The sequence below is a fragment of the Taeniopygia guttata genome, chromosome 24 (assembly GCF_048771995.1).
Source record: "Taeniopygia guttata chromosome 24, bTaeGut7.mat, whole genome shotgun sequence".
Taxonomy (NCBI): Eukaryota; Metazoa; Chordata; class Aves; order Passeriformes; family Estrildidae; genus Taeniopygia; species Taeniopygia guttata.
In genome coordinates this window covers 1,000,696-1,025,000 of record NC_133049.1, presented here as the reverse complement: position 1 = coordinate 1,025,000, position 24,305 = coordinate 1,000,696, and the positions used below count along the sequence as shown (strand labels likewise).

The 24,305-nt window shown below is 49.5% G+C and overlaps 1 protein-coding gene across 2 annotated transcripts; it reads left to right on the top strand.

Annotated features, from left to right (window-relative positions):
• Positions 1 to 836: 836 nt before the first annotated feature.
• On the top strand, positions 837 to 22,086 carry KCNJ5 (potassium inwardly rectifying channel subfamily J member 5). 2 transcript variants are annotated; one of them, XM_030290947.4, is made up of 3 exons: positions 837 to 1,180; positions 9,277 to 10,223; positions 21,385 to 22,086. In XM_030290947.4, exons 2-3 carry the CDS (start codon positions 9,284 to 9,286, stop codon positions 21,696 to 21,698), a joined length of 1,254 nt encoding a protein of 417 aa, XP_030146807.1. In that variant the 5' UTR covers positions 837 to 1,180; positions 9,277 to 9,283; the 3' UTR covers positions 21,699 to 22,086. The 2 variants fall into 2 exon arrangements, with proteins under 2 accessions (XP_030146807.1, XP_072774282.1); XM_072918181.1 differs by lacking the exon at positions 837 to 1,180 and adding an exon at positions 1,227 to 1,687.
• The last annotated feature ends 2,219 nt before the right edge of the window (positions 22,087 to 24,305 follow it).

Sequence of the window (24,305 nt, the reverse complement as noted above, 5' to 3'; positions counted from 1 at the left end):
GGAGCCACGCTCTGCCCCGTCCCCACAGTGCTGCTCCAGCCCGGCGGAGCTTCCACGGTGCCGGTGACGATTTCCACGCGTGTGAAATGCGCGGCGCTCTCCCTTCCCGCTGGCTTTAGGAACCGCTGTGTGTGTGTGGGGAGGGGGGGTTGCCAGCTCAGAGCCCCTGCAGGATGCCAGCCCAGAGCCCACAGCCCCTGCAGGATGCCAGCCCGGAGCCCCTGCAGGATGCCAGCCCAGAGCCCCTGAGCCCCTGAGCTCCTGAAGGATGCCAGCCCAGAGCCCTTGAAGGATGCCAGCCCAGAGCCCCTGCAGGATGCCAGCCCAGAACCCCAGAACCCCTGCAGGATGCCAGCCCAGCCCCTGCAGGATGCCAGCCCAGAGCCCACAACCCCTGCAGGATGCCAGCCCAGAGCCCACAGCCCCTGCAGGATGCCAGCCCAGCCCCTGCAGGATGCCAGCCCAGAACTCCTGCAGGATGCCAGCCCAGAGCCCCTGCAGGATGCCAGCCCAGAGCCCACAGCCCCTGCAGGATGCCAGCCCAGAACCCCTGAAGGATGCCAGCCCAGAACCCAGAACCCCTGAAGGATGCCAGCCCAGCCCCTGCAGGATGCCAGCCCAGCCGCGCTCCGGGCACGGCGGTCCCGGGGCAGCGGGGAGCGCCGGGCGCGGGGGGAGCCGCCCGCAGCCCCTCGCCCTGGCCCCGGTGGGCTCGGAGGTCTCTCCCCGGCTCCGAGCTCCTGCCCCCCGAGCTCCCCGGGCACGGACTCGCCTCTCCGCCTGCCCAGCCTCCCTCCCTCCCCTCCGGCGGCGCCCAAACCCCTCCCTCGCCCCCCGCCCCTGCGCTCATTCCGAGCGGATAAGGCGCCGTCGCACGCAGCCTCCGCGCCCTCCCTCTGCCCCAGCCCTTCAAAAGCTCGGGACCACCGCGGGTCCCCGAACGGGAGCGGGCAGGGCTGGGAACGGCGGGCGGGGGAGAGGCACGAGTGGCACGGCAGGATCGGGGAGAGCCGGGGACAGGGGCGTGGGCAGCCTCCGTGCCACAGCGATGCTCGGCGGCAGCGGGCGGCGGGCGGCGGGCGGCGGGCAGCCCGGGCCGAGCGCGGCTCCCCGGTGATGGCCCGGACCGGCCGCTGCCCCCGCAGCCCCGGCGCCACCGATGCGGAGCCGCTCGTAGCAAGTAAGTTGCGATTCCTTTGTTATTCCCGGTCACTCCCGATCGTCCCCGGCTGCGAAGGAGCGGGACAAACGCGGAGCTGTTGGGCCAGCGGGATGCCAGGCTCCCGTGCCCAAACCCGCCCGGCTCCCGCCGAACTCACGGCTGCCACAGAACTCTTTGGGAAAGCAGGGATTGGATGCTGGGCTTGGGCAAAAGCGCTGTCAGATCTAAAGGTGTGATGCGGGAAAAGACATTAAAAAATAGGAAGTGCTCAGATACAGGATTAGTGGAGATCACTGGAATGCAAAGGAGACTGATCAGTGAGCAGCCCTGAATTATGGAGCGACTCCATAATTCTTATCTGGAGCCGAAGATTAAATTCTTTCATAATTAGGATACTTGCCAGTCAGCTTGGAGTTACAGAGCCCGGCAGTGCAGTCTCCAGATGAGGAAGTGGCATATTCAGCTCTTGGAGGAGACAGGGAATGCAAAGCCCTCGGAATCCCTCGGGGGTTATGGCTCTGGGAGGTAAAAGCATGACTAATTTTTTTACCAGTGTCCTGTTGCATCACTCAGAAAGGCGCCTGGGGTTCTCTTTGTGCCAGCACATGGTGGTTGGGAGCACCAGGTTAACTTTTACACAGCCTCTCTCCCTTGGGTTTGAACAGGGAGTTTCAGGAACCTGCCAAGAACTGGTAGAAACTGACCCTATCCCAAAAAACTTACCTCTGGCTGTTGGGTATGCTCATCAAGCAGCTCCTTCCTCCTGCACCCTTTTACTTTAAAGTAGACCTTGGATTTGTGGAAGAGAAGCTCGGAGGGAAACCAGACTGGTTTTTGTCACTGGTTCTCTGGCCAGTCCAAGCAACCAGGATCTCCCTGAGAAGGTGGGGAGGGTGTGGGACAGTGTTTGTGCTGGGGGTTATTTCATTTCTGGGCCTCACTTCTTTGGCTCACTGTTCCTACCCAGTTGGAGATAAAGGATCAAGACAATTTCTGATTCCCATGGCAGAATATTTTCCATCTCTGGAAAGTTCCAGCCCAATTATTTGGAAAATAAAATAAATAAAATAAAAAAAAAAAAAAGGCAGACAGAGCTTTGGAGTAATATTCCAAAGCAAATATCCAGACTCCACGGTGTAAGTCACCCACTTTCTGCTGGGTTTGGGGTCAGGAGAGGCCCTTGGACGCTTGGGGTGGGCACTGGCCCTTGCCCAGCAGATTGCTATGAGGTTAGTTTGTCCCTCTGTGACTCTGACCCCTTTCTGCAGTGGGTTCAAGCAGTGTTGAAGGCCTTGGGGCAAAAAGAGCCTGTGTTTGGTAAATGCACCTGTGAACTCTAGGTGCAAGGTGCTGCAGAAGTGTGAAGTGGTTCAACAGTTTAATTGTATTTTTTAAAGTTTTATGGTATTAGAAAAAATACTGTAATTTTTAAAGCAGCTGCAAATTAGAGTGATTCTCTGTTGCTGCGATGGTAAATTCCTAAACAATGGAGAATGGGAACATTGCTGCTCCTGGGGCAGGATTTTCTCCTAGAACTGGGATTCTGCTTTCTCAACATTCAGTGTTTGCTGTTCAGAGTCAACAGCCAGGAGCAGGAGAAACAGGAGTGTCTGATCAGGACAAAGGCGTCCCTGTCTTTGTTCAGTCGTGTTGGTTGAAAGACAATGGTCAGATTTTCAATGCCACCAAAAGGTGTCCCTAAAATAGAGCTGGGTTGAGAGGCCAGGGACAGAGGGGCTGCAGAGTGCCTCAGGCACAGTCACTGCCTTGGAGGTGGAAGGATCAAATTGATTTATTTCCAGGCTTTATTTGTTGTTGGTAGAGAAAATATCATTTGACTGTTCCAAATCATGGACAACACCTAAGAGCATAATATTGTGGTTGCATCCTTTGCACAGGGACTGATCACACTCAAGGTCTTTAATGCAATGAAGAACAAGAGAATTGCCTGGGAGTTACACGGATTAAATTTTCCCATCCTTCCTGTGGATTGGTAGGAGATAATCCCAATCTTATGGAAACTCCATATTCTCCAGTCCTTGTGCTCTAACAAGTTGTAAAAGCCTGAATGAGGCCTCAAAAAATGTTTTCTAGTTTTCATCTTCTTTTTCTGTAAAAAAACCCTACACAGTCTCTCTCTTGGTCACAGTTTTGTTTCTCCACTCTGTTCTGTATCGGTCTGGAGTCATTTTATTTAATGCAGCTGTGAACTTGTGACATGTGTGGGGGTTTTTATACTTCAATCCATAGTTGAGGGGAAAATGTATTTGAAACCTGTAGCTATTTGAGAGACCAGAAACTGCCTTAGTTGGTTTTGGAAATAATCTCGCTGGGTTATTCAAATGGTGGATCGGGCTGTGGAGGCTCTGCAGAGAGATCTTAAGACACACCTGAAGCAGACAGGGACTGCATTCCCTGCTGTGGGAATGGGGGAAGGAAGGAGGAAAGAGTTCTGCAGTGATTTCAGGGGCTCATTTAGGATTTTGGAACTGCTAAATTTAATTCCTGCCCTGCCACAGACTACCAATTGAGTGTTGAAGAACTAAGTGCCTTTGTGAGTGATTCCCCCATCCTGAAAAAGGGGACATAAAGCCCTTCCTTGGTCCAGGCCTCTTGGAAAATACACAAATAAAATTGTACAGCATGTGATATGTGCTGAGTATCCAAAACACTCGGATACTCTGGAAGTGGGAGAGTCACGTTCCTCCCTCACAAATGACAGTGGAAGGCCCCCAGATATCAGAGGAGAAGGATGGATTGGGAGGTAACTCACAGGTAAAAGGGAAGTGCAAATGTCCATAAACCCTTCCTTGGAGCCAGATTGGCTCTCTGGCCAGAGAGATTTTCCTTGGAAAGACTGAGCACCTTCTGTTGGGGTATTTTGAGCCAGGGGCACTCTGAGCACACAGAAGCTGTCACAGCCCAGCTCTGTGACAAGCACAAAGCCAGCCTGGCCCTTCAGGTTAGCCAGCAGCCCCCCATCTTTGTGAGCTGGCAGCAGGGTGAGGGCTCCTCCAGCTCCAGAGGAATCTGCTGTCACGTCCTGAGTGCCAGGAAAGTCATGCTGAGACTTACCCAAAATTCACAGAGGAGATGAGGGGCACCTTTCCAGCTCAGTGCTGGGTGAGGTGACACTTGGAGCGACAATTACTGGGGTCAGGAAGCTTTGGAACCACGTTTGTTTGTGAAGTGCCACAGGTCTCCTTCTTGTGCAGTGACTTTGAATCTTCTTCCCTGGCTTTCAAGGGCACAACTCTTCTGCAGCCTCCCCTCCACCTGTGGATCCCCAGGCACTTCCAAAAAGGCAGCCACCAAAACCCCAGGCCTCTACTTATATGAAGTCAGAAAGATGGAATATTCCATGGTTTCTGCCAGATCCACCTGCCTTTCCTCACCTCGCATGCACAGGGGTGTGTGGAAAATGCCTTTCTCAGGGAAATCAAAGCCCCACCTCAGTCAGAGCCTATCCCAAGTCATTTTTCTTCAGGTTGTCAAAGGCCATCTTCTCCTAAGATTTCTCCTTCCTCCATCGTTCCGTGAGCACTCAGTGCTCAGCAGCCAATGCTTTTATTCTCTTCGGGTCCTGCTGCTTTAATTTCCTTTATTCCTGCACCTACTTTCCTGTGTTGCTCCTGTCTGACAATTAAGAATTCATTCCTTTGCAGCACTGTAACCTAAAGCAGAATTATGTGGCCCAGAGGAACCTGGACACAGTAACCTGGTTTATGGGGTGTGGGCCAACAAGCAACAGAAGAACCAGGTCAGGTTTTTCAGCAATCTCTGTTCAGTATTATTGGTTGCTTGTTGAGAAGTACAGGACTCATTGTCTGGAAGAAAAGAAGATAGGGTTAAGTGAAAAAAACAATTTTTTTTCTGGGAAGTTGTGGGAGGTTTGCTAAAGAACAGTTGCTCAATTATTCTCCCAATGTGAGAAAACACAGGCATCAGGTTTAAAAGAAACAAAAAGAAGTCTGCTTTTACACAAACTTGGTGACAGATTCACATATTTAAACTCCACCTGCCTGCCAGTTTAGTCCTTCCCAGCATCAAATCCCATCCTCAGAGAAATTTGTGTGTTTACTGCAGCCAGATTAGCAATCGTTTAAATGCAAAAAGCTCCCTGATCAGCAGGGAAATAAGTTTCTTCAAGTGTTTTATAGTTTTGCCCTCCTTGATGTCCCTGGCAAATTGCTGGACCTGCCAGGAGCACACCAGCTCTGTCAGGAGGGGTTGAGAGCTGCCCTGCCAAGCCCTGCCTCGCGGAGATTCTCACCTGACCCCAGCCTGACTCCTGGGCAGCAGATCCCAGCTCCTAAATGTCACTGCCTGCCCTGAGTGTGTCATCTGGGCAGAGCTGAACATCAGCAGGGCCGATAAAAACCTCTCTGCAAGGCTGATAATGCACTGACTCACAGCTCCTCATGCAGTAGCCTGTCCTAAAGGAAGGCAGCTTTGTACAGAAGTGACATTTTTATTATCCTGGCCTCGTTTAACCAAAGCCTGTAAATGCCAAAGAAACAGAACAGGGCCTGTGACTAAAAGAGGCAATTTCACCCCGTGGCTCTCTGTGCTGGAGGGAACAGGGATTTACAGACTGGGGCCAAAATCTCTGGGAGATGCATGAGCAGATTTCCCATGATCTGGCAGAGATGTTTCTGGCCGACAGCAGTGGCTGGGCACTGCACAGGGAAGAGTTAACCAGGTCCTTACCCAGTTACACTGCTCCTTCCAGAGCATCTTGTCATTTGAGCTAAAGTTCCCCAGGGCAGTTAAAATCATGAAAGAATGACAGCAAATTTTCTAGAGGATTCTGATGCCTGGGATCTCACAGACCATTCATGTCCGTATCACAGATTTTACTGCTGAGGAATTAAGGCATAAGGAAGAGCAGTGATTTGCTCAGAATTAGAAAACGCTGGAATCATTTGGAGCAGAAAGCTGGGTACTGTGCAGCCATCCAAAGCTATGCTCAAACTGCTAACCAGGAGCATTCTGTTTAAAGACTCTGAAGCAAAAATTCATATGCTTAATTATTTTCAGTAACCACAGACTGAGGTTATGCTCATACTGCAATGGGAGAGTTAAAGATTAAATATTGGTAGGAATTGTAATGCCACTGAAGCTGTCAGTGAACTTCTTATCCACCAGGAATTTTTTTGCTTTACTGTGTCACTTGGGAGGTGTTCCTGAAGGTTTGCAGAGATGTTTCAGCTGAGCTGTAGCTCAGGAGATCAGTAGCACCACCAGAGATGTTGCCAGTCCTGTGAGTGTTTTAGTTAAAAAGGTTCCTCAGCACATTCGTTAATGGGCAGTTCATCAAACCTGCTCCACCAGAGTGATCTTTCCAGGTATTTAGGATTTTTGGTTGCTTTTCCTCTATTCTGTTCATTGTAATAAATTTTAAGATGCTTTTGGTCTCTTTGGTGTGAATCTAGAACATGAAACCTTCCACTCTAGATTGAAGTCTGGAACTGGATTGTTCTCTCTGCCATGCTGCCAGTGATAGCTTCAAATTTACTGTTATAACAAAATTATCTTTAAAACAAGTGTTTTAATTGAAAGCAACAGGCAACACTTGCCTGGTTTTACATTTAGATTGATGACAAGCTTTTTTAGTCCAAATTGAGTAATTTTAGATTAATCAATCATCGAGAATATTATTTGTAAGAAGGAAGTGAGGAGGTTTTTCACTACCTGATTTGCAGTGGATGAGAGGTTTCTTTCCCTATTAAAGAGGGGGGGAAAGTGCCTGATTGTTCTGCCGTGTGCTTTCACATGTTGGGAAGTCCAGCTGTGGCCCTGTCACTTTTCAGCATCTTGCAGCACTTTGCACAGGTGTAAAGAGACAAACCTCAGAGAGCAGAGAGAGCCAGCCCAGCGGGTCTGGAGGTTTGCATTGCAGCAGGCAGTGAGAAGCAGCTGAGGATGAGTGTGAATACACCCTGAGCCAGCTCTCAGGAGGGACAGAAACAGTGCTGGGGAAGATGAAACAAGAAAGTCTTATAAATATGTTTGCCTAGCAAAAGATTTAGAAAATACAGAGACTGAGATGGTAACAAGTTTTGAGATACCAAACCTTAGTTACTGAACAAGTAGAACACAATAGTACAGCCAGGATGAAGACAATCCCCCTTCTGGTTGAACAATGCCCTTACCTACAGGTAGGTCCAAGGGTCAAATGGACTGTTGGATCTCACCCCAATGTGTGGTTCATCCCACACCTGTAACCCTCCCCTGGAACATTAGGAGTCTGTGACCCCATTGGCCTGAGTCTTGTTCCAGCCCATCTTGAAGCCCCCTGATAAGGGATCCCTGAGGGACCAGACGCTCTCTTGGAACTTCCACCCTCTCCTGGAGCATCCTCTTATCTCCCTCTACCCCTTCCCCCACACCCTCGGCCCTGCCACGTGTCACGTCTGGCAACCCCAAGCAGGGCCTTTCACCTCTCTAATAAACCTGATATTCTAAGAGCAGCCTTCAGAGATCTCTCGTCTCCATCCACCCAAACCATCCTGGAGCCCAGCCTCCCCGCCAAACAGAGCAGGGGTGACTCTTGTGTCAAAATCCTGGCTGGAGGAAGGGAATGCACAGCACTGGGATTATCTGCCCCATGCCCCGGGCAGGTGGCAAACCTGATCCCCCAGATTTCCCATGCCAAGCCCCTGGCGTGGCCGCAGGGCTCAGCCTGCCCGGCCGTGCCAGCCGGGCCGTGGCAGCGGGCAGCAGTGCTGGCACAGATGGTCGGCGCCCGCGGAGCCGAGCCAGCGGGGCCGGTGCCAGCAACAGGCTCCGGCTGCTTCGTTGGAGCTCTGATCGATGGTGACTTAGACAAGAGCCATGAGGAGTTCTCTGCCATTAACCAGACTTGGCTGCAGCCGAATGGAAGTGAAAATTTGTTGCTTCATTTATTCATCCTGCCTCTGCTTCCTTCCCGCCCACCCTTTGTGCTTTTTAATACCAAAAAGATGGAGCTACTTTGCTCTGTCTTAAAAATTGTCTCTCCCAAGATACTCTTAATTGTATCTCTACACCTTTTCTCATTCACAGGCACATAAGAAGATTAAAGACAGAGGGAGCAGTAATAGATTTAGTTAGGTTTTAATAGGATTTGCAGAGGACAATACAGGGAATGAACGCCATAGAAAATATTGCTGCTCTATCTTTGATATCCCTAAGGCTCCTTAGGTAGTCTTTGACAGAGATTTTGTCTGTGCCCTGCATCCAGAGTCAAGACTCTCATTTTTCAAAGGAGTATCTAATCATCTCTGTAAACAGGATGTTACATTAGAACTGGCAGACAGCATTGCCACCCTCATCTCGTGTTATTTATTTGTATCCTGGTAAGCATTACTCTGAATGTTGACAGTGGGCTTTTTAACAGCTCTGATGCATTCCTAAAAGTGCCCAGTAATTTTGTCTAATGTCAGGTGGAGCAAAGGGGTGAGCTCTGATAGATCTCATTAACAGCAGGCCTGGATTCATCACACCCTCACACATGGGATTCAAGATGCTCAATTAAATGTTTATTTCACATTTAAAGCCCAGGCTCACGAATAAACTTCCAGAAGGTGATTCAGCACTCCTGAAATCTGAGTTATCCCTGGAGATGCCTTTCTCTGCTGACTGCAAGGGAAGTCTTCATGCATAATTTAGACTCATGTGAGATTTAGGTAGACAGTGGTGCTCAGCGATTTCTCTTAATTTCTAAGCTTTCTTTTGATATGCACCCAAAACCTGAGGCATGAAAAAGTTCCAGTCCCTTCTGAAAATATGTTGATGTATCTTTACTTTGTTCTGAGTTGTGATCTCAAGCAAATTTGGTGTGTAAAAAAAATCTAAGGACAAAAAGAAAACCTGCAGATGTTCCGAGGTTTAAGTGTCCCACGCTCCCCCAGCATGCCCATCGCCCCGGTAGCTGCTGATGTTTGAAGGGCCTGTGTGTGATAAATCAGTCTTTAATTCTGGGTCACTGCAGGGCTGTGTTTAACAAGTGGCTGTTGTGGGAGAAGTGTGAACCCTCCAAAACCACCGTCCTGTCGGTCCAGACAAGTTTGAAACAAAATGGCTTTTTTCTCTTTGCCTTCTGCCTGAAACTGTCTTTCCTTGTCGTGCAGCCCAGCCATGGCTGGAGATTCCCGGATCTTCATGAACCAGGACATGGACATCGGGGTCACATCCCGGGAGCCCAAGAAGATCCCCAAGCAGGCTCGGGACGATGTCCCCATTGCCACGGACAGGACCCGGCTCATTTCTGCCGAGGGCAAGAAACCACGGCAGCGGTACATGGAGAAGAGCGGCAAGTGCAATGTGCACCACGGGAACGTCCAGGAGACCTACCGGTACCTCAGCGACCTCTTCACCACCCTGGTGGACCTCAAGTGGCGCTTCAACCTGCTGGTCTTCACCATGGTCTACACCATCACCTGGCTGTTCTTTGGGTTCATCTGGTGGCTCATCGCCTACATCCGGGGAGACCTGGACCACCTGGAGGATGAGAACTGGATCCCCTGCGTTGAAAACCTCAGTGGATTCGTGTCAGCGTTCCTGTTTTCCATCGAGACCGAGACGACCATCGGGTACGGCCACAGGGTCATCACAGAGAAGTGTCCTGAGGGCATTGTGCTGCTCCTGGTCCAGGCCATCCTGGGCTCCATCGTCAACGCCTTCATGGTGGGATGCATGTTCGTCAAGATCAGCCAACCAAAGAAGAGGGCGGAGACCCTCATGTTCTCCAACAACGCTGTCATTTCCATGAGGGATGAGAAGCTCTGCCTCATGTTCCGGGTCGGGGACCTCCGCAATTCCCACATTGTCGAGGCTTCCATTCGAGCCAAACTGATTAAGTCCAAACAGACCAAAGAAGGAGAGTTTATTCCCCTGAATCAAACAGACATCAACGTGGGATTTGACACCGGAGACGACAGGCTGTTCCTGGTGTCCCCTCTCATCATCTCACATGAGATCAACGAGAAAAGCCCCTTCTGGGAGATGTCCCGCACTCAGCTGGAGAAGGAGGAGTTTGAGATTGTGGTCATCCTGGAAGGAATGGTGGAGGCCACAGGTAAGGAATCAGTAACTGTTTTGAGGAGGAAAGGGGCACAAAGCATTGTAGGCAGTTTGGCATTAGGATTTCACTGTCCATGTTACCTGGAGTGGGAGCACAGTGAGGTTTGTCCTTGGGTAGTGACTGACTCAGGTGGGATGTCTGAGATAATCAGCAGTGAAAAGTTGGGCCTTTAGCTCGTTCTGTAGGGTTTCACCCTCTTTTTTGTAGTGTTTCACCCTCTTTTATCAGTCTGAGATTGAGTGAAGGGGTTAGTCCTGGAGCAGCTCATAATCACTTAGAACTGATCCAGAGGAGAAAAAAGCAATGAATTAAAGGAATTCTTGAAGTCTATGGTGGTCCTGTTTCCTATGCTCAAAATTCATGGTGCAAATCTTCTCCCATTTCTCCTCTGTATTAAAGATTGGCTGTAACTGTGCTATTTTAGGTACTGCTGTAGTGTTGATTTTAATGGGGGCTATGAAGTGCCCAAGTCTCACTGTATCCCATAAAGCAGCACGTGCTGAGGCTGAATGACTTGCACGTGGTGCAGGACACACATTCCCAGAAGGCGCTCAAAGAGGAAAAATACAGAAACTGCTTTTGTGACTCTTGCAGCCCTGCAGCTGCTTAACAGCTCAGACAAAGCTGGGTAATGGGAGATGAGGAGATATCCTCAGCCCATTCCCAGTTTCTCCTAGGGGTGGATTTGTGGCAGGCTATCAAAGAACTCTGTGTCTGTGTACAGTGACTCTGGAAAAGGGGTAACCCTCAGCTTTCCATGGAGTGGGACAGGCAGCTGAGGGGAGGGATGGGCACAGAGGCTCCTTCCCACAGGAGCTCTGGTTGCTCCTGGCAGTCATTTCCATGGGTCATTTCTACTTGCATGAATCCCTTTGCTCCAGGTTTGGGGAGGAGCTGGCAGCTCTTCCTGCAGCACTTGCAGCACAGCGAGTGTGTCCAAGCCACTGAGATGCTCAGGTGCCTTCCAAGCAGGGTTTTTCAGCCTGGGGCAGGCAGAATGCCTTGATGGAATCAGGGTCTGCAGGGGGAAAGGGCTGCAGGCAGCTCTGAGGAGGGAACTGCTGGCTAAAGATGGACAAACAGTCAGAGATGCAAAAAAAGCTTTTATAAGCAGTCTTCCCCTTTGGTGTTTCAGGATTTTAGTTATGAGCCCAGAGTTTTCCTGTGGATGGTGGTTGAATTTTGTTTTCCATCTCAATGAGGTTCTCTCTGAGTCATTAGCAGGGGTTTTCATCTTGTTATAAGTACTCAGTGGTGCCAGCATCCTGTCTCACAGATTCTGCCCCTTGCTGACTGTTAATCTTATCCCCTCCTGGAGATTTGGTCATTAGTTATAACAGCCAGAGGAGTAAAAATCTCTCAAATTCCTGCATCCCAAACCTTTGCTCCCAAAGGCAGCTGTCCAGAGAGGTAATTCGTGTCCCAGAGTCTCCCTTTAGGTGATCAGCAGTAGCTGACTTTCCCAAACAGAGCTGATGTGAGGTGATGGATAAATTACATTCCATTGGGGCCGGAATGTGTGCTGTGGAAGTGGAATTCACCTGGCATTTCCAGGGAAATGCTCTTCCCCAACAAGAGCACTGTAGAGACGTGGCAAAGGAAGGGGTGGGTGGAAAAGACTGTCAAAGGCAAGGATTTGTAACAGTGATTTACTGTGCAGCCTAAACATTCATTAGAGGCTGGAGCCTCCTCATCTGAGCATGGAATGCAGCTCCTTGTTTGTCCAAAGCCGCTTTCCCCTTCACACGGTGCCGCTGTGACTGCTTTGGGCCCCTGCTGCTCTGCTTTCCTCGCAGGAAGGCTCAGCCTGTGCTGGGGATGTGTGAGAGGAAGTCATTATCAGTAACAACCTCGGAATTAAAAGCATGGCAGAGGAATAATATTGCCTTACAAATGGGCTCCTCTCCCAGAGGGATTGCACAGGCTGGGCTGTAAGAATATTAAGGAGTGTACATCTGTGGAAATGAATTATCCTGGGCTCAGAAGGCAGCCTGGGAAGTCCCACCCTGGAGCTGGAGGAGGATTTTGCACGAACTCGGAGCTGAGTGGGCCATGGATGATTCCAGGATCCAGTTTGGAGGCTGGGATGGGTCCTGAGGGACCTGCCGCTACCAGGGGAGTGGGATATTTTGTGACAGACAGAGTGGCTTGTAGAGGCAGTGTTTGTGCTTTCCTACTTCAGCCTCACACTTGGGAATATTGATAAAGCAGTTTGGGGTTATTAATCTCTCCCTCCACACCTTAAAATCTGCTCCAAGCAAATTCTTAGGTACTTCCTAGGCCACGACATTGCTCAAGCCCCATCTGCTCTCAGGAGTGGTGTGATATATACTCCCAGCAGGACTTCTGTTAAATCCTGACACTGTCACAGCCTGGTCGGGTTCAGAGCAGTGTAAAATACAACAGAGCATTTGTTCCCTTAGCAGCCCCTATGGAAAATTAGGACACCACCCCCCAGAGTTCAGAGGTACCACTGGTCAGAATATACAGCTCTATTTTCCATAAGGTGTTGGAAAGCAGGTCAGAACAGTGATTGGCAACATATCAATGGCTATGGGAATTGAAGCACTACTAAAAGTGGGGATATTTTTCACTGATAATTTGGGACAGTGATTTTATAGCTATTTTCCGTAGATTTAACCAGATGCACACATATTACAAATGTAATGTATTGTCTCATCTCAAACAAGCAGCTCTATTTACTGACATTTAAGTTTAATTCTGACCCAGTGCAAGGCAAAGATGGTAAATAGCTTCAAATGAAAAGTGTAGAGTAAATTCTGAGGAGTTCACACCCTTCAAGTCATTGGGTTTTTTACAAAGTGAAACACTGTGGCTTAAAACAAAAAATTTTTGTGTTCAAGTTGCCTTGGCTTTTCAAAGGCCTGAATAACAGCGCACTGAAGAGCAGCAGCTCACCAGCCAGCCTAAAATGCAGTGGGTTTATTTGGCTGAAAAGGATAAAAAAGCTGGTGTTAGTGCAGTGAGAGCCATGTGGCACAGCTGCACTGACGGACCCTCCGAGGCAGCGGGGGCACAAGTCAGGTGTGGGGTGAGGCACTGGGGCTCCACGAGGAGGGAAACGGCCCAAGGGAGAGTGAGCTTCTGGGCAGGTCTGTTATGGTCATTGCTGGGTGAAACAAGCACTGTGAAGACAAAATCAATCTTGCTGACTGTCAGAATCTGAGGTATTGATGATTCTGGGATTGTAGAAAGTCTCTGTCTTTCAGCCCCACTGCCAAAGCAGAAGCCATAATTGGTCTGTGCTGGTTTCAAGGGTGTTTATTCTGTTTATCTCTAACATGTTCTGCTGCCCTGCCGCAGCTCTGTCCTGCAGGGCAGCGTGTGGGGCTCTGCCCTCAGTGGGATGGTACAAACATTAAATACCAGAAACTACCTGTGCTGGATTTACAATAACGTGCCAATATCTGTCACCTACGTTGGACAGTGTGTCCCCAGCCTGAACCAACAGAAAAATGCCAACACCACAGTGAAACATGGAGGGCATGAAGAAGGAGAAAAGGGACAAGGCACACCCAATTTCCTCCATCTTGTCCCCTCTGAACCCCTAATCTAGAAACCTAAAATTTTACTTTTGCACCCGTGCCACACTTAATTATTACTCTTATCAAACACTTAGAGCTGGTAATTCGTCCTGTAAGATTGAAAACTCTTTTCCATGGCCAGAGATCACAGCCAGTGTCTCTGGGGGCTCTGTCCAGGGGGGTTCCTGACCCCTGCCAGGGTCCCAGACCTGCCAGGGCAGCCAGAGGGAAGCCCTGCATTCCCACAGCTGACAATGTTCTGACTCCCAGGGGCTCCCTGGGCGTTGGGGGCAGCAGCAGCATCACTCCCAGCACTCCTGATGAGCTGGCACAGGGATTCCTTCGGGGAATTCATTATCTTTGCCTTGTCAGAGAGGGACTCTTGTCAAGATCAGCTGCCCCAAATCGGACTTGCAATAGAAGGGAACAAAGGAAAGGTGGAAAATCTGTTTGCACAGTGAATACACTTTTGCTTTCCCTGCCTCTCTGCTCCCCAAAATCTCAGGGCCACCCTGGTGATGGACAGCTCCTGGTTGCTGCTGGCCAAAGCTCCTGCCCTTCCCCTGCTGATCCCAGACTGAACAGAGTGTTTAAAAGCTGCTGGGACAGGGAAAAGCAGGGGAGGTCCAGGCCCCCCTCCCACGTGGTGCAGTCAGCTGGGTTGTGAGGAAGGATTTGGCTGATCTGGTAAGGGAACATTAGTAAGTCCAATTTTTTAAAATACTGTTTTTCTCTGTAAGCCATCACTGCTTGTGCTGACACACTCTGCGTATCCTACAAGACTTCCTGGCAGGTCATTTGAAGGGACTCTCTTCTCTTCCACCTTTACCCTTTCTCTGCTATTTGCTGACAGTTATCCAAACCCCGGATCCAAATCCTGCTTCTCCCGTAGCTTCCTGCTGCCCTCCTTCCCTGGGCACAGTGTCCAGCACTGCTGCTCCTGGGCACGGAGGCAGCAGAGCTTGTTACTCCACTCCTGGTCCTCCCTGGATTTCATTGCCTCTTTTTCCCAGCACAAATAAGGCAAAAGAAACACTCCAGATGCCTGATTAGTCCAGTCACTAAATGAAGTTTTAATGAACTCTTATGTAAGTACAGGTATATATTTTTCTGGCTTAGAGTCAGTGCAATAAAAAGGGATTTAATGATTAGAAGTAATTAACCCATCCTGTCCCTGTGGGAGCGTAGGCAAACAGCAGAGTTTTCCCACCTCAATTTATCCACCTTTGCAGAGGACAGAGTACAGTTTCCTGGCTGTAAATGTAGGGCCAAATGGAGAAGTCACAACAAAAGATATGATGAAATGAATAATGATTTTCATGGGAGCACAAAGGAAGGGTGAAATTACTGAATGGGGTTTCTGGGCATTCATCATCTGGTTTGGGTTGTCTTGTGTTGCTTTGCATTTTGCATATAAATAATCTTTCTGCAAGGAGGACCTTGCAGAAGTGTTACAGACACTGCCTAAAAATGACAGGGATGTCCCAGGTCATTGTGTTCATGAGTCCGCTGGAGGCAGAGGCTGGCAGTGGTGTCTGGGGTGCCTCTGCAGTCACTGTAAACCCTAAAGAAGTTACCTGGTGTGAGCTTGGCTGGGGCTGGGCCTGCTAGAAGCATGGCAATTGAATCCAAGGTCTTTACATCATAAAGTCCTTTTATTATATTTTTTCCCAGTGCCTAAGAGCTTTTGCATGCCTGGAGAGCATTCAGATAAATTAAAATCTTATGACTCTCCTCTGGCATAAATATAAAAGTGAATCAAGCCCAGCCATGTCCTCTAAAGGAGACAAGCACAAATAACAGGAGGACCATGCTCTTACCTTCTAATATTCCTTTCCAAGCTGGAAGAATATTGACTTTTTGGATGTTACAGTGTTCTTTGTTCTAATTAACACAGAGGGACTAATAACTTTTATAACTTACCATATGCTAATGCAAATTGAAAGACACATATTGCTTAATTACAGCAATAGAACTTAATTTTTTTATATCTTTTCCTTGCCACCCGTAAAACTTCCATCACTGGCACTGCACCTCCGAGGCCCTCAGCTCCTGGGCAGTGGGTGTTCCACAGCTTCAGAGCATCCAGGAGAAGGAGAAATGTCATCCTGGGCACAAGAGAATGGGCAAGCAAGGGCAGGGGAGGGAGATCCCTGCCAGCAGGGCCCGTGTCCCAGGGGGCTGAGCAGATCTGGCCCGGCCCAGGCAGGCACATGACATTTCCCAGCAGATAATCACTGAGCTCCCTGGCATTTCAATGAGCACGGTTAATTTTAGCCTGATGAAAAATGTTGTCTTGACAGCCCCAAGGGCAGGGCTGTCTCTGCCCACCGAGGAGCTGCAGGCAGGAGCTGCACTGGGAGGTTCAGCTCTGCTCGGGATGGGATCCCATGGAAGCCTGGCGAGATTTGGGGTTGGCAGAGCCCCCAATCTCTGCGTGCCCCGTGCTCTCCCGTTAACCCTCCACTGAGGTCCGCTGGCCAGATGGGATGTTTGCCAAAAGTCAGCATCTCCAGCAGCTGGAGAGAGCCTCTGGTGGCACGCAGGCAGCTGCAGTGCAGATTTGGGGCGGTGAGGTGTGGTTTGGTGGGGCACTGGGAGCCCTGTCCCCCTTCCAGGCAGGAGCAGCGGGACCAGCCCTGCTGAGCCGCTCCTGTCAGCACACTCAGACACTGCAGCTCTCTGCTAACTGATTGTGATGGCAGCAAAGGGCCATCGGAGAGTTCCTGCACTTGTTTTACACCCCAGCGTTTGCTCTGCTCTCAGATCTGATGAGACACCTGCTTTAATACCCATCACAGTCTACTCTGGATGTTTCATCTGCTGGGAAGCAGAAGGGAGCTGTTTCCTTGAGCAGGAACAGGCACGGCTCAGTTATTGATCTGTGCCTCCAACCCACAGACAAAAAAATCCACTTAGGATTCTGCTCTAGAAATTATCATTAAATCTCTGTGAAATGCTTATTGCACAACTTGAAACCAGGACACAGTGCCCTGGTCTCCAGCACCCATAAATCGTGGAACTGGTTCTAGCTTTATTGAAAACTTGATGCATCTGCTTCTAACTTTGAACAAGCTTTATCTCTGGTTTCCATTAAAATTGAGTTTTGTTTGCAGCATGAAGCTGAGTTGCTGCAGTAAGATATGAGAAAGCTGCAACCAAAAGTTGACATCTGAAGATTTCTCATACCATTCCATGTTTTCCACAATACACAGATTGCACACATTTATATTAAACATACTTTTTAATTTTTAAACCAGATTGTTTAGAAGAAAACAAAACTCCTAATGGTCTTACAACCCAGAAAATATGATAGAGTTGAAAAAAATATGTCTATGAATTCAAGTATATCTGCTTGGACTGAAAGAAGGAAAATGATATAGGGCCATGAAGATGATGGGATGGAGACAAGGCTGAGACAATTGGGATTGTTCAGAAAAGAAGGCTCCAGGGAGAGCTCAGAGCCCCTACCAGGCCTAAAGGGGCTTCAGGAGAGCTGGGGAGGGAGGGACAGGACACAGGGAATGGCTTCCCACTGGAGAATGTCTTCCCTTTGGATCCCCCAGAGGGCAGGGATGGATGGGAAGGAATTTTGGGAAGTAATTGTTCCCTGGGAGGGTGGGGAGGCCCTGGCTGTGGCTGCCCCTGGATCTCTGGCAGTGCCCAAGGCCAGGCTGGACAGGGCTCGGAGACCCCTGGGACAGTGCGAGGTGTCAATGATTAATGTCCCCTTCCAACCCAAGCCAGTCTGGAATTCTGTGTTCTTTTGGCATGAAATTTAAATGAAACCACCAAATACCACTTCTCTATATCTGCATTGTTTAAACTCAAAATGTGTAGTTATATATTCTTTAAGGAAAGGATTAACAGCCTTTACTGGGGCCATACATTCTATGGTTAATTCTGCAATAAATTCAGAGTCTGGAATCTCTCTTGACTGCTTGTGCTCCCCAGCTTCAGGGCTGCATGACCGACAGAAGAGCAGTAATGTCACAGTGGATGTGGCACCCAGATCCTGGTCTGTTTGCAGCCAGGAGTTGCACTTGATGATCCTTCTGGCTTCCTTCCAATTCAGGATATTCCAAATTCTGATTCTACTTGATGGATGAGAGCTTATGGTAAATTATTCCCTATGCTCAAGACATCCCACAGGCTCAGATTAGCCAGAATTCTGCTATTAAACAGGTGATTTTTTCAGGGATACACAGAGGTCTGAGTCTGGGGATCGCTGTGCCCCTCTGCAGGGTGGCACTGGGATATGCCAAGCACAGAGAGTGCACGTTGTGTTCCAGTGGCGAGTGGCTGCATCCACGTGCTCTTAATAAAAACAAGGTTTATTGTTTCCACACCTCTTCTGTCATCTTTTCACAGTCACAGAGGCAATAATTAGCTAGGGACATTAGAGATGCATTAATTAACCAGGCTGGAGAGCACAGGGCAGCCTGCAAAGCAGGCACTTAATGGAATTTGAAGCAGAGACAATGGTGTTGTTTACTGGGTGATGTGGGAGTTGCCAAGCAGTGTGTCCCCACGCAATTAAACACCACTGCACATGTGCTAAAAAGGAATATTTGAATGGGATTATGGAGCAATTACAAGTTGTCTTATTGTGCTGGCTCAGTGTCCCCCTGGGGTTACAGAAAGCAGCTCCTGCAGGAAGCTGGCAGCAGCAGTGTTTGCTTGCTGAAAGCTTTCCATTGTTCCTGCTCTAATTGAATACTTGGAGTGGGACTGGGATGGTGCCCCAGGAGCTCAGGTTCACTCAGGTACTCCCCCCGGGAAGGAGCTATTTCAGGCCTGGATTATAAAGCAGGAATTCCCCTAGAGAGCCCCAGGCCCTCACATTTCACAAGGACACCCCATCATTGCCCTGGAGACTCCTTCATGGTACCTTGATGCAGCACTTGGGAAACCAGGATAAGAGTCAGCTGGTTCATCCACAGGACTGATCCTGGAGCCTGCAGGGTCTCCTCTTCTGCTCTCCTTGCTGGCTCTGGAGGAGGCACTTGGAGGCCTTTGGGATTTCTGTGCCAAACCAGCTCTGTGCAAAGGGAAAAGGACTGGTTTATCTTAGCCAGCTGCTGGTTTCCAAGCTCCTGGCATGAGGCAGCACCAGGAAATGGGATCAGCCCTGCAGCCGTGACCCCCCCCCCCAGACAGCAGGAATAAAAGTGTGGGATCAGTGCCTGTAACACAGCTCCACTGGCAAAACCTGCAGCAGGACTGGGAAGGCAGCAGCACTCCTGGGGCTTCCAGGGAGCGAGGAGCTGGCCTGGGCAGGAGGGCTGAACCTCCTCACCCCAGGGCTGGTGATGCTGCACATGGCAGAGCCACCAAAGTCAGGAGTGCCTCACCCTGCTCCTCAGCTCTAAAGCGAAAGCTGAGTTTCCTGAAAAGATGCTGAACTTCCAGAGCCTCTCCTTAAGGCAGCGGCACTTGGGGTGATTTGAATTCCCTGGCTGTGTTTCTCATGGCAGCCTCTGCACTTGCCAGCTCCTTCCAGCCCAAGAAGCAGGCACGCTGAACACTGTGACTAACGCTGTACTTGTTGTTCCTGCCCAAAGCAAACCCTCCTGCAGATCTTGAAGGGAGAGATTGGATTTTCAGCCTGTGCCACAGAACTGCAGATGCCTCAGCACTGCATGTGTCACTGTCTCTTCCCCTTTCAAGAAAGAAAATACTCCTTGCCTGGTAGCTTTAAACCATGGAAAGCACTAAGAAACTTTCAGCTTTGCAGAGAACTTGCCTGTGTGGGTGTCTTTGAATGGTTTGTAGCAATTATAAGAACAAAATAGTCCTCTTTTCACAAAGGTGGGGTTTTTTTTAAAGGAAAGGGGTTTTCTGAGTGCTCTGAGATTTCAGTCACTTAGGAGCTCACAGAGTGAGAATATGTGATATGATCTTCCCTGAAAGCATCTGACACTGAGATTTTTTTACCCCTATGCATTACTTTAGATTTCTGTCCCTGTGCTCTAGGCTGCAGGAATTAGACTTGAAAGTATTGGCCAGAAACTGGATCAAGTGCATGTTTTGAATGTATTCCAGTCAGGCCAATCCCTTACCCTCTATGAGAGAACAGTGGGAGGACTTTGTGAGGTTAACTGTTCACTGGAAATTAACTCCAAAATCAAACATAATTATCAAAAAAAAAAAAAAAAAGAAGAAAAATGTTTGGAAGACAGCCTTGACACTGGGAGGTGATTCCAAGAGGATTTGCTGACAGGTGTGGTTATCCCTGCTCTGCAAAGCTTATCTTTAAACTTTTACTAAGTAAATCAACTCTGATCCATGGGGCTGAGAAGCAGCTTGGCAAGTACCAGTTCCTGTGAGCCACTGTTCATTCACAGCACAAGGCAGCAGTACAAGGGCTTGAACCCTCCTGGGGGAGTCAAAAGCCAGCTGGGATGGGAACCCTTCACTTTTGGGCTGAGCATCCAGGTCTGTGCAGCTGTGTGCAGGGGAGCTGTGGCACTGCTGCAGGGGAATTATGGCACTAATGCAGGGGGAATTATGGCACTGCTGCAATGGAATTGTGGCATTGCTGCACAGGAGTTGTGGCACTACTGCAGCGGAGTTGTGGCACTGCTGCACAGGAGTTTTGGCACTGCTGCAGGGGAGTTGTGGCACTACTGCAGGGGAATTATGATACTGCTGCACCCAAGTTGTGGCACTGCTGCAGGGGAATTGTGGCACTAATGCAGGGGGAATTATGGCACTGCTGCAATGGAATTGTGGCATTGCTGCACAGGAGTTGTGGCACTACTGCAGCGGAGTTGTGGCACTGCTGCAGCAGAGTTGTGGCACTGCTGCAGGGGAGCTGTGGCACTAATGCAGGGGAGCTGTGGCACTGCTGCAGGGGAATGGTGGCACTAATGCGGGGGAGTTGTGGCACTGCTGCACAGGAGTTGTGGCACTGCTGCACAGGAGTTGTGGCACTGCTGCAGCAGGGGAATGGTGGCACTGCTGCACAGGAGTTGTGGCACTGCTGCACAGGAGTTGTGGCACTAATGCAGGGGAATTGTGATACTGCTGCACAGGAATTGTTGCACTGCTGCAGGGGAGTTGTGGCACTGCTGCACAGGAGTTGTGGCGCTGCAGCAGGGGAATGGTGGCACTAATGCGGGGGAGTTGTGGCACTGCTGCACAGGAGCTGTGGCACTGCTGCAGCAGGGGAATGGTGGCACTGCTGCAGAGAAGTGGGGATGGGCCAGCCCCAGGGAGGGCAGGGCAGGGGCTCTCTGGGCTCTGTGGGCCGGGCTGGGGCAGCACTTGCAGGGCTGGGGGTTGTTCCAGCAGGATCCACCAGGACCTGCTCGTGTCAGGCACGGACACAGCAGCTCAGCAGAGCAGGGGGAGGCAGAGAGAAGCTGCTCAGAGCCTGCAAACCCCTAAGCACGAGGTGGAAGATGCCGAGGTGAATGCATCCCCTTTCCTCTGGGTGCTCAGCTTGTTCGCAATAGAGGCTTTTGTGAGGCTTATCAAGCCAAGACTTTTCCGTGTCCCAGAGCAATCAGGTATGGAAGTGGCACAGAAGTGCCTTTAAGTGCCAGGCGTGGTTGGGTGAGCACTTGAGGAAGCTTTGCCGCTAACATCCCTCTCTTTCCACCCAGGGATGACTTGCCAGGCTCGCAGCTCCTACATGGACACCGAGGTGCTGTGGGGACACCGCTTCACCCCCGTGCTCACCCTGGAGAAGGATTTTTACGAGGTGGACTATAACAGCTTCCACAGCACCTACGAGACCCACACGCCCGTGTGCTGTGCCAGGGAGCTGGCCCAGTCCCGCCGGGAAGGGCAGCTCCTCGGCCCGCTGCCCAGCCTGGGCCGGGACACAGGGACAGCCGGGGAGGAGGAGGAGGAGGAGGAAGGCCTGAGCGGAGCCAACGGGACAGCGGGAGAGGGGAAGGAAGAGGTGCCTGTATAACCTGGGGCTGCTGGAGCACAGCCACCCGCTGGGACACCAGGAGCCCGCTGGGAGCCAGAGCGGGGCTCCTGCCCTGCTGCTCACCCTGGCACCCTGCCCTGCGCCGGGCCTCGCCTCCCTCCCTCCTCCTCAGGCTCCGGCTTTGCCTCCTCTCAAAGCATCTTGGGCTCCGTGGATCTTGGTCTCTTCTCATCACTTCCAAACCGAAATCCCCACCGCCGGCTGTTGCATCGGACGTGCAGAACTCTGCCCCTCTTCCAGGGTGTTGAACCAGTCCAGAATGTCCCATCTCAGTATGAAGAATGTGATTTCATACCTTCACTTAATTTGTGAGTCAATGTATTGTAGACATTGTTCCAGCTAAATTAAAAGAAAAGGTAAAAACCTCCCTGCTATGTAGTGAAGTGTTTTGCCTTCATGAATTTTACAAACAAATGTGTTTGCTTCCAGGATCACAGCCATTGGGATTTATTTCCTACAAAATGTCTGATATGAGCAGGGCACCTTTTCCTGCAGACCTTTAAAATGTTTGTCCAATATTTTTCTTCTCCAGTTGAAGTGTTTAATGTACTCTTCTCATGGAATCTCTGACACATTTCTTAGGCTACCCATGGTCAGAGAAAGTTTAGATTTTGCCCCAGTGAAGGCTTTTTTTCTGGCCTGAATGTCCCAGTTGTAGTTCCAATTAATATTTAAAACAAAGGACGTAGTCCCCTGGGGGTTGGAATGTTCTGGAATTTCAGAGGCTCTGGAGTAGGGAGACTGGGTGAGTGGCTGTTTGCAAAATTCGCTGCTTTTCTGCAAAGCACATATTTAAAACAAAGGTTGAAGTGCTGATGTTCCTGCAGCTAATGGGAACTCACTGACATAACTGAAGCCAACAATTTTGATCTTTAGAAAGAAGCAGAAAACCAGATTTCCCAAAGAGGATTGTCTCATCCAGAAAAGGAATGAAGAAAAGCAGTCTGTGAGATAAAAGATTTCCACAAATTTCAACAACACAGGGGAAAAAAATGGCCTTTTTGGGGAAAATCTCTTCCCTTACTCCTAAAACTTTGGTGGAAAAAGCATACTGCCTGCAGAATTACTTTTTTAATAAAATAAAATGAGAAATACATAATATGCAAGAGTAATCTTCCATAGAAAAAGGACTGTATCTTTATCTGGGAAATAAATGTACATTGTCTGGACTGAACTGCACACTCAGGACCTGAAATACAGTTTTGCCTCTTGATTTTAATACAAAGACAATATAAACTGGAAACAGAAAGCAGTGGTCTTATTGACATGGAAACAAGGAGGAGAATACAATCTATAGGGGTCGTAGATACCATTTATTTAGAGATAATTATCTTATAATTCAGGGAAAAGAGAAATTTATGGGGGTTTTTCTGAGGGGGTGGAAAAATGACCACGACATGGCTGTGTTGTACTTAAACCATGTTAGGAGGCAGCAGCCAGCTCAGCCTGCAGGGTACAGGAATTACCTCTCAGTTACACTGCACATTTCAAGGTAAGGAACTCCACTGGAAATGCTCATCAGTTCTAGAAAGCATCTTACAGCCTCAGAGTGGGCAGAATTTTTCCAGAGGTCTCATTTTTCTTTTTCTGCTCAGGTTCCTCTTTTTCTATCCTGAGCCTCAGAGGAACAGAGAGAAGAAAACAGAGAGAAAAATGAGATCCTTAGAATGTTAATTTTCCGAGACCTTCTCACCCAACCTCTGCAAGATAATTACGTGTCAAAAATCAAAACTGAGTTTCAGATTTTCTTCCTCTGTGGCTGAAGTGATCTCCTACTGCAGGAAATGGAAGTGAAAAGCAAAACTGCAATGGGTCTGTGCAAGTCAGAGGCAGTTTGAGCCCTCAGAGGGATGTTACATAAACCCTGCCCAGCGAGCTGCCTTGTCCAGCTCAGCTGAACGTGAGAGGTTTGATGGGTCCCTCCTGTGAGGCCAGAGACAGAGGCTGGAAAATGGCACTGGACTCCCTCTGCACCTTTCCTGGCTCTTGCCTCCCAGGGAGAAAATAGCCACCTGCAAATATCCCAAAAGCTCTTTAGTCTGCTCATTGCCCTTGAGATCTCATCCCACAGACCTGCTCTTTCCTAAGCCTGTGGAGTCTGGGAATTCATATATCCTCATGTAAGGAATCTGGGTTGTTGCTGGCTGGATATCTGCTGAAGGGTGGGTGGTGCAAATCCACCACAGGGCGTGAGGGGTAGCACAAGACTTGTTTTGTGTTTGGAATCTGCAAATATGCCCCAGTGACTTTCTGAACTGAGGTTTCAAACTGTGCCTGCATGAGCTGAGCCTGGGAATTTCCCTGGTTCTGGAGGATGGAGAAACACCCTCCTGCATTCCTCATTGAGCTGAGCAGATCTAGAGCAGAGGATCCCCAGGCCTGGGGGCACCCTATGTTTCCTGTATTTTCAAACCATATTTTCAATTTTGTGCAGCCTGGCCACCACTTCTGGGGGTTTGGGGACCCCTTCCAAAGCCTATCAGGCAGGCCCCAGGGTTGTTCTTTTCCTGAAAGAGTTTTAATTTAGTGAGTGTATCGAACTTTCCTGAAAGTGAGGGAGAGCACCTCTTCAGAACTGTCATCTCT

Excerpts from the sequence above, each read along its gene's own strand:
- KCNJ5 (XM_072918181.1), top strand. The coding sequence starts at position 1,605 with ATGAGGAAGTGGCATATTCAGCTCTTGGAGGAGACAGGGAATGCAAAG. Across the intron at positions 1,688-9,276 it reads GGGGGTTATGGCTCTGGGAG|CCCAGCCATGGCTGGAGATT; the intron begins GTAAAAGCATGA and ends CTTGTCGTGCAG. Across the intron at positions 10,224-21,384 it reads AGGAATGGTGGAGGCCACAG|GGATGACTTGCCAGGCTCGC; the intron begins GTAAGGAATCAG and ends CTTTCCACCCAG.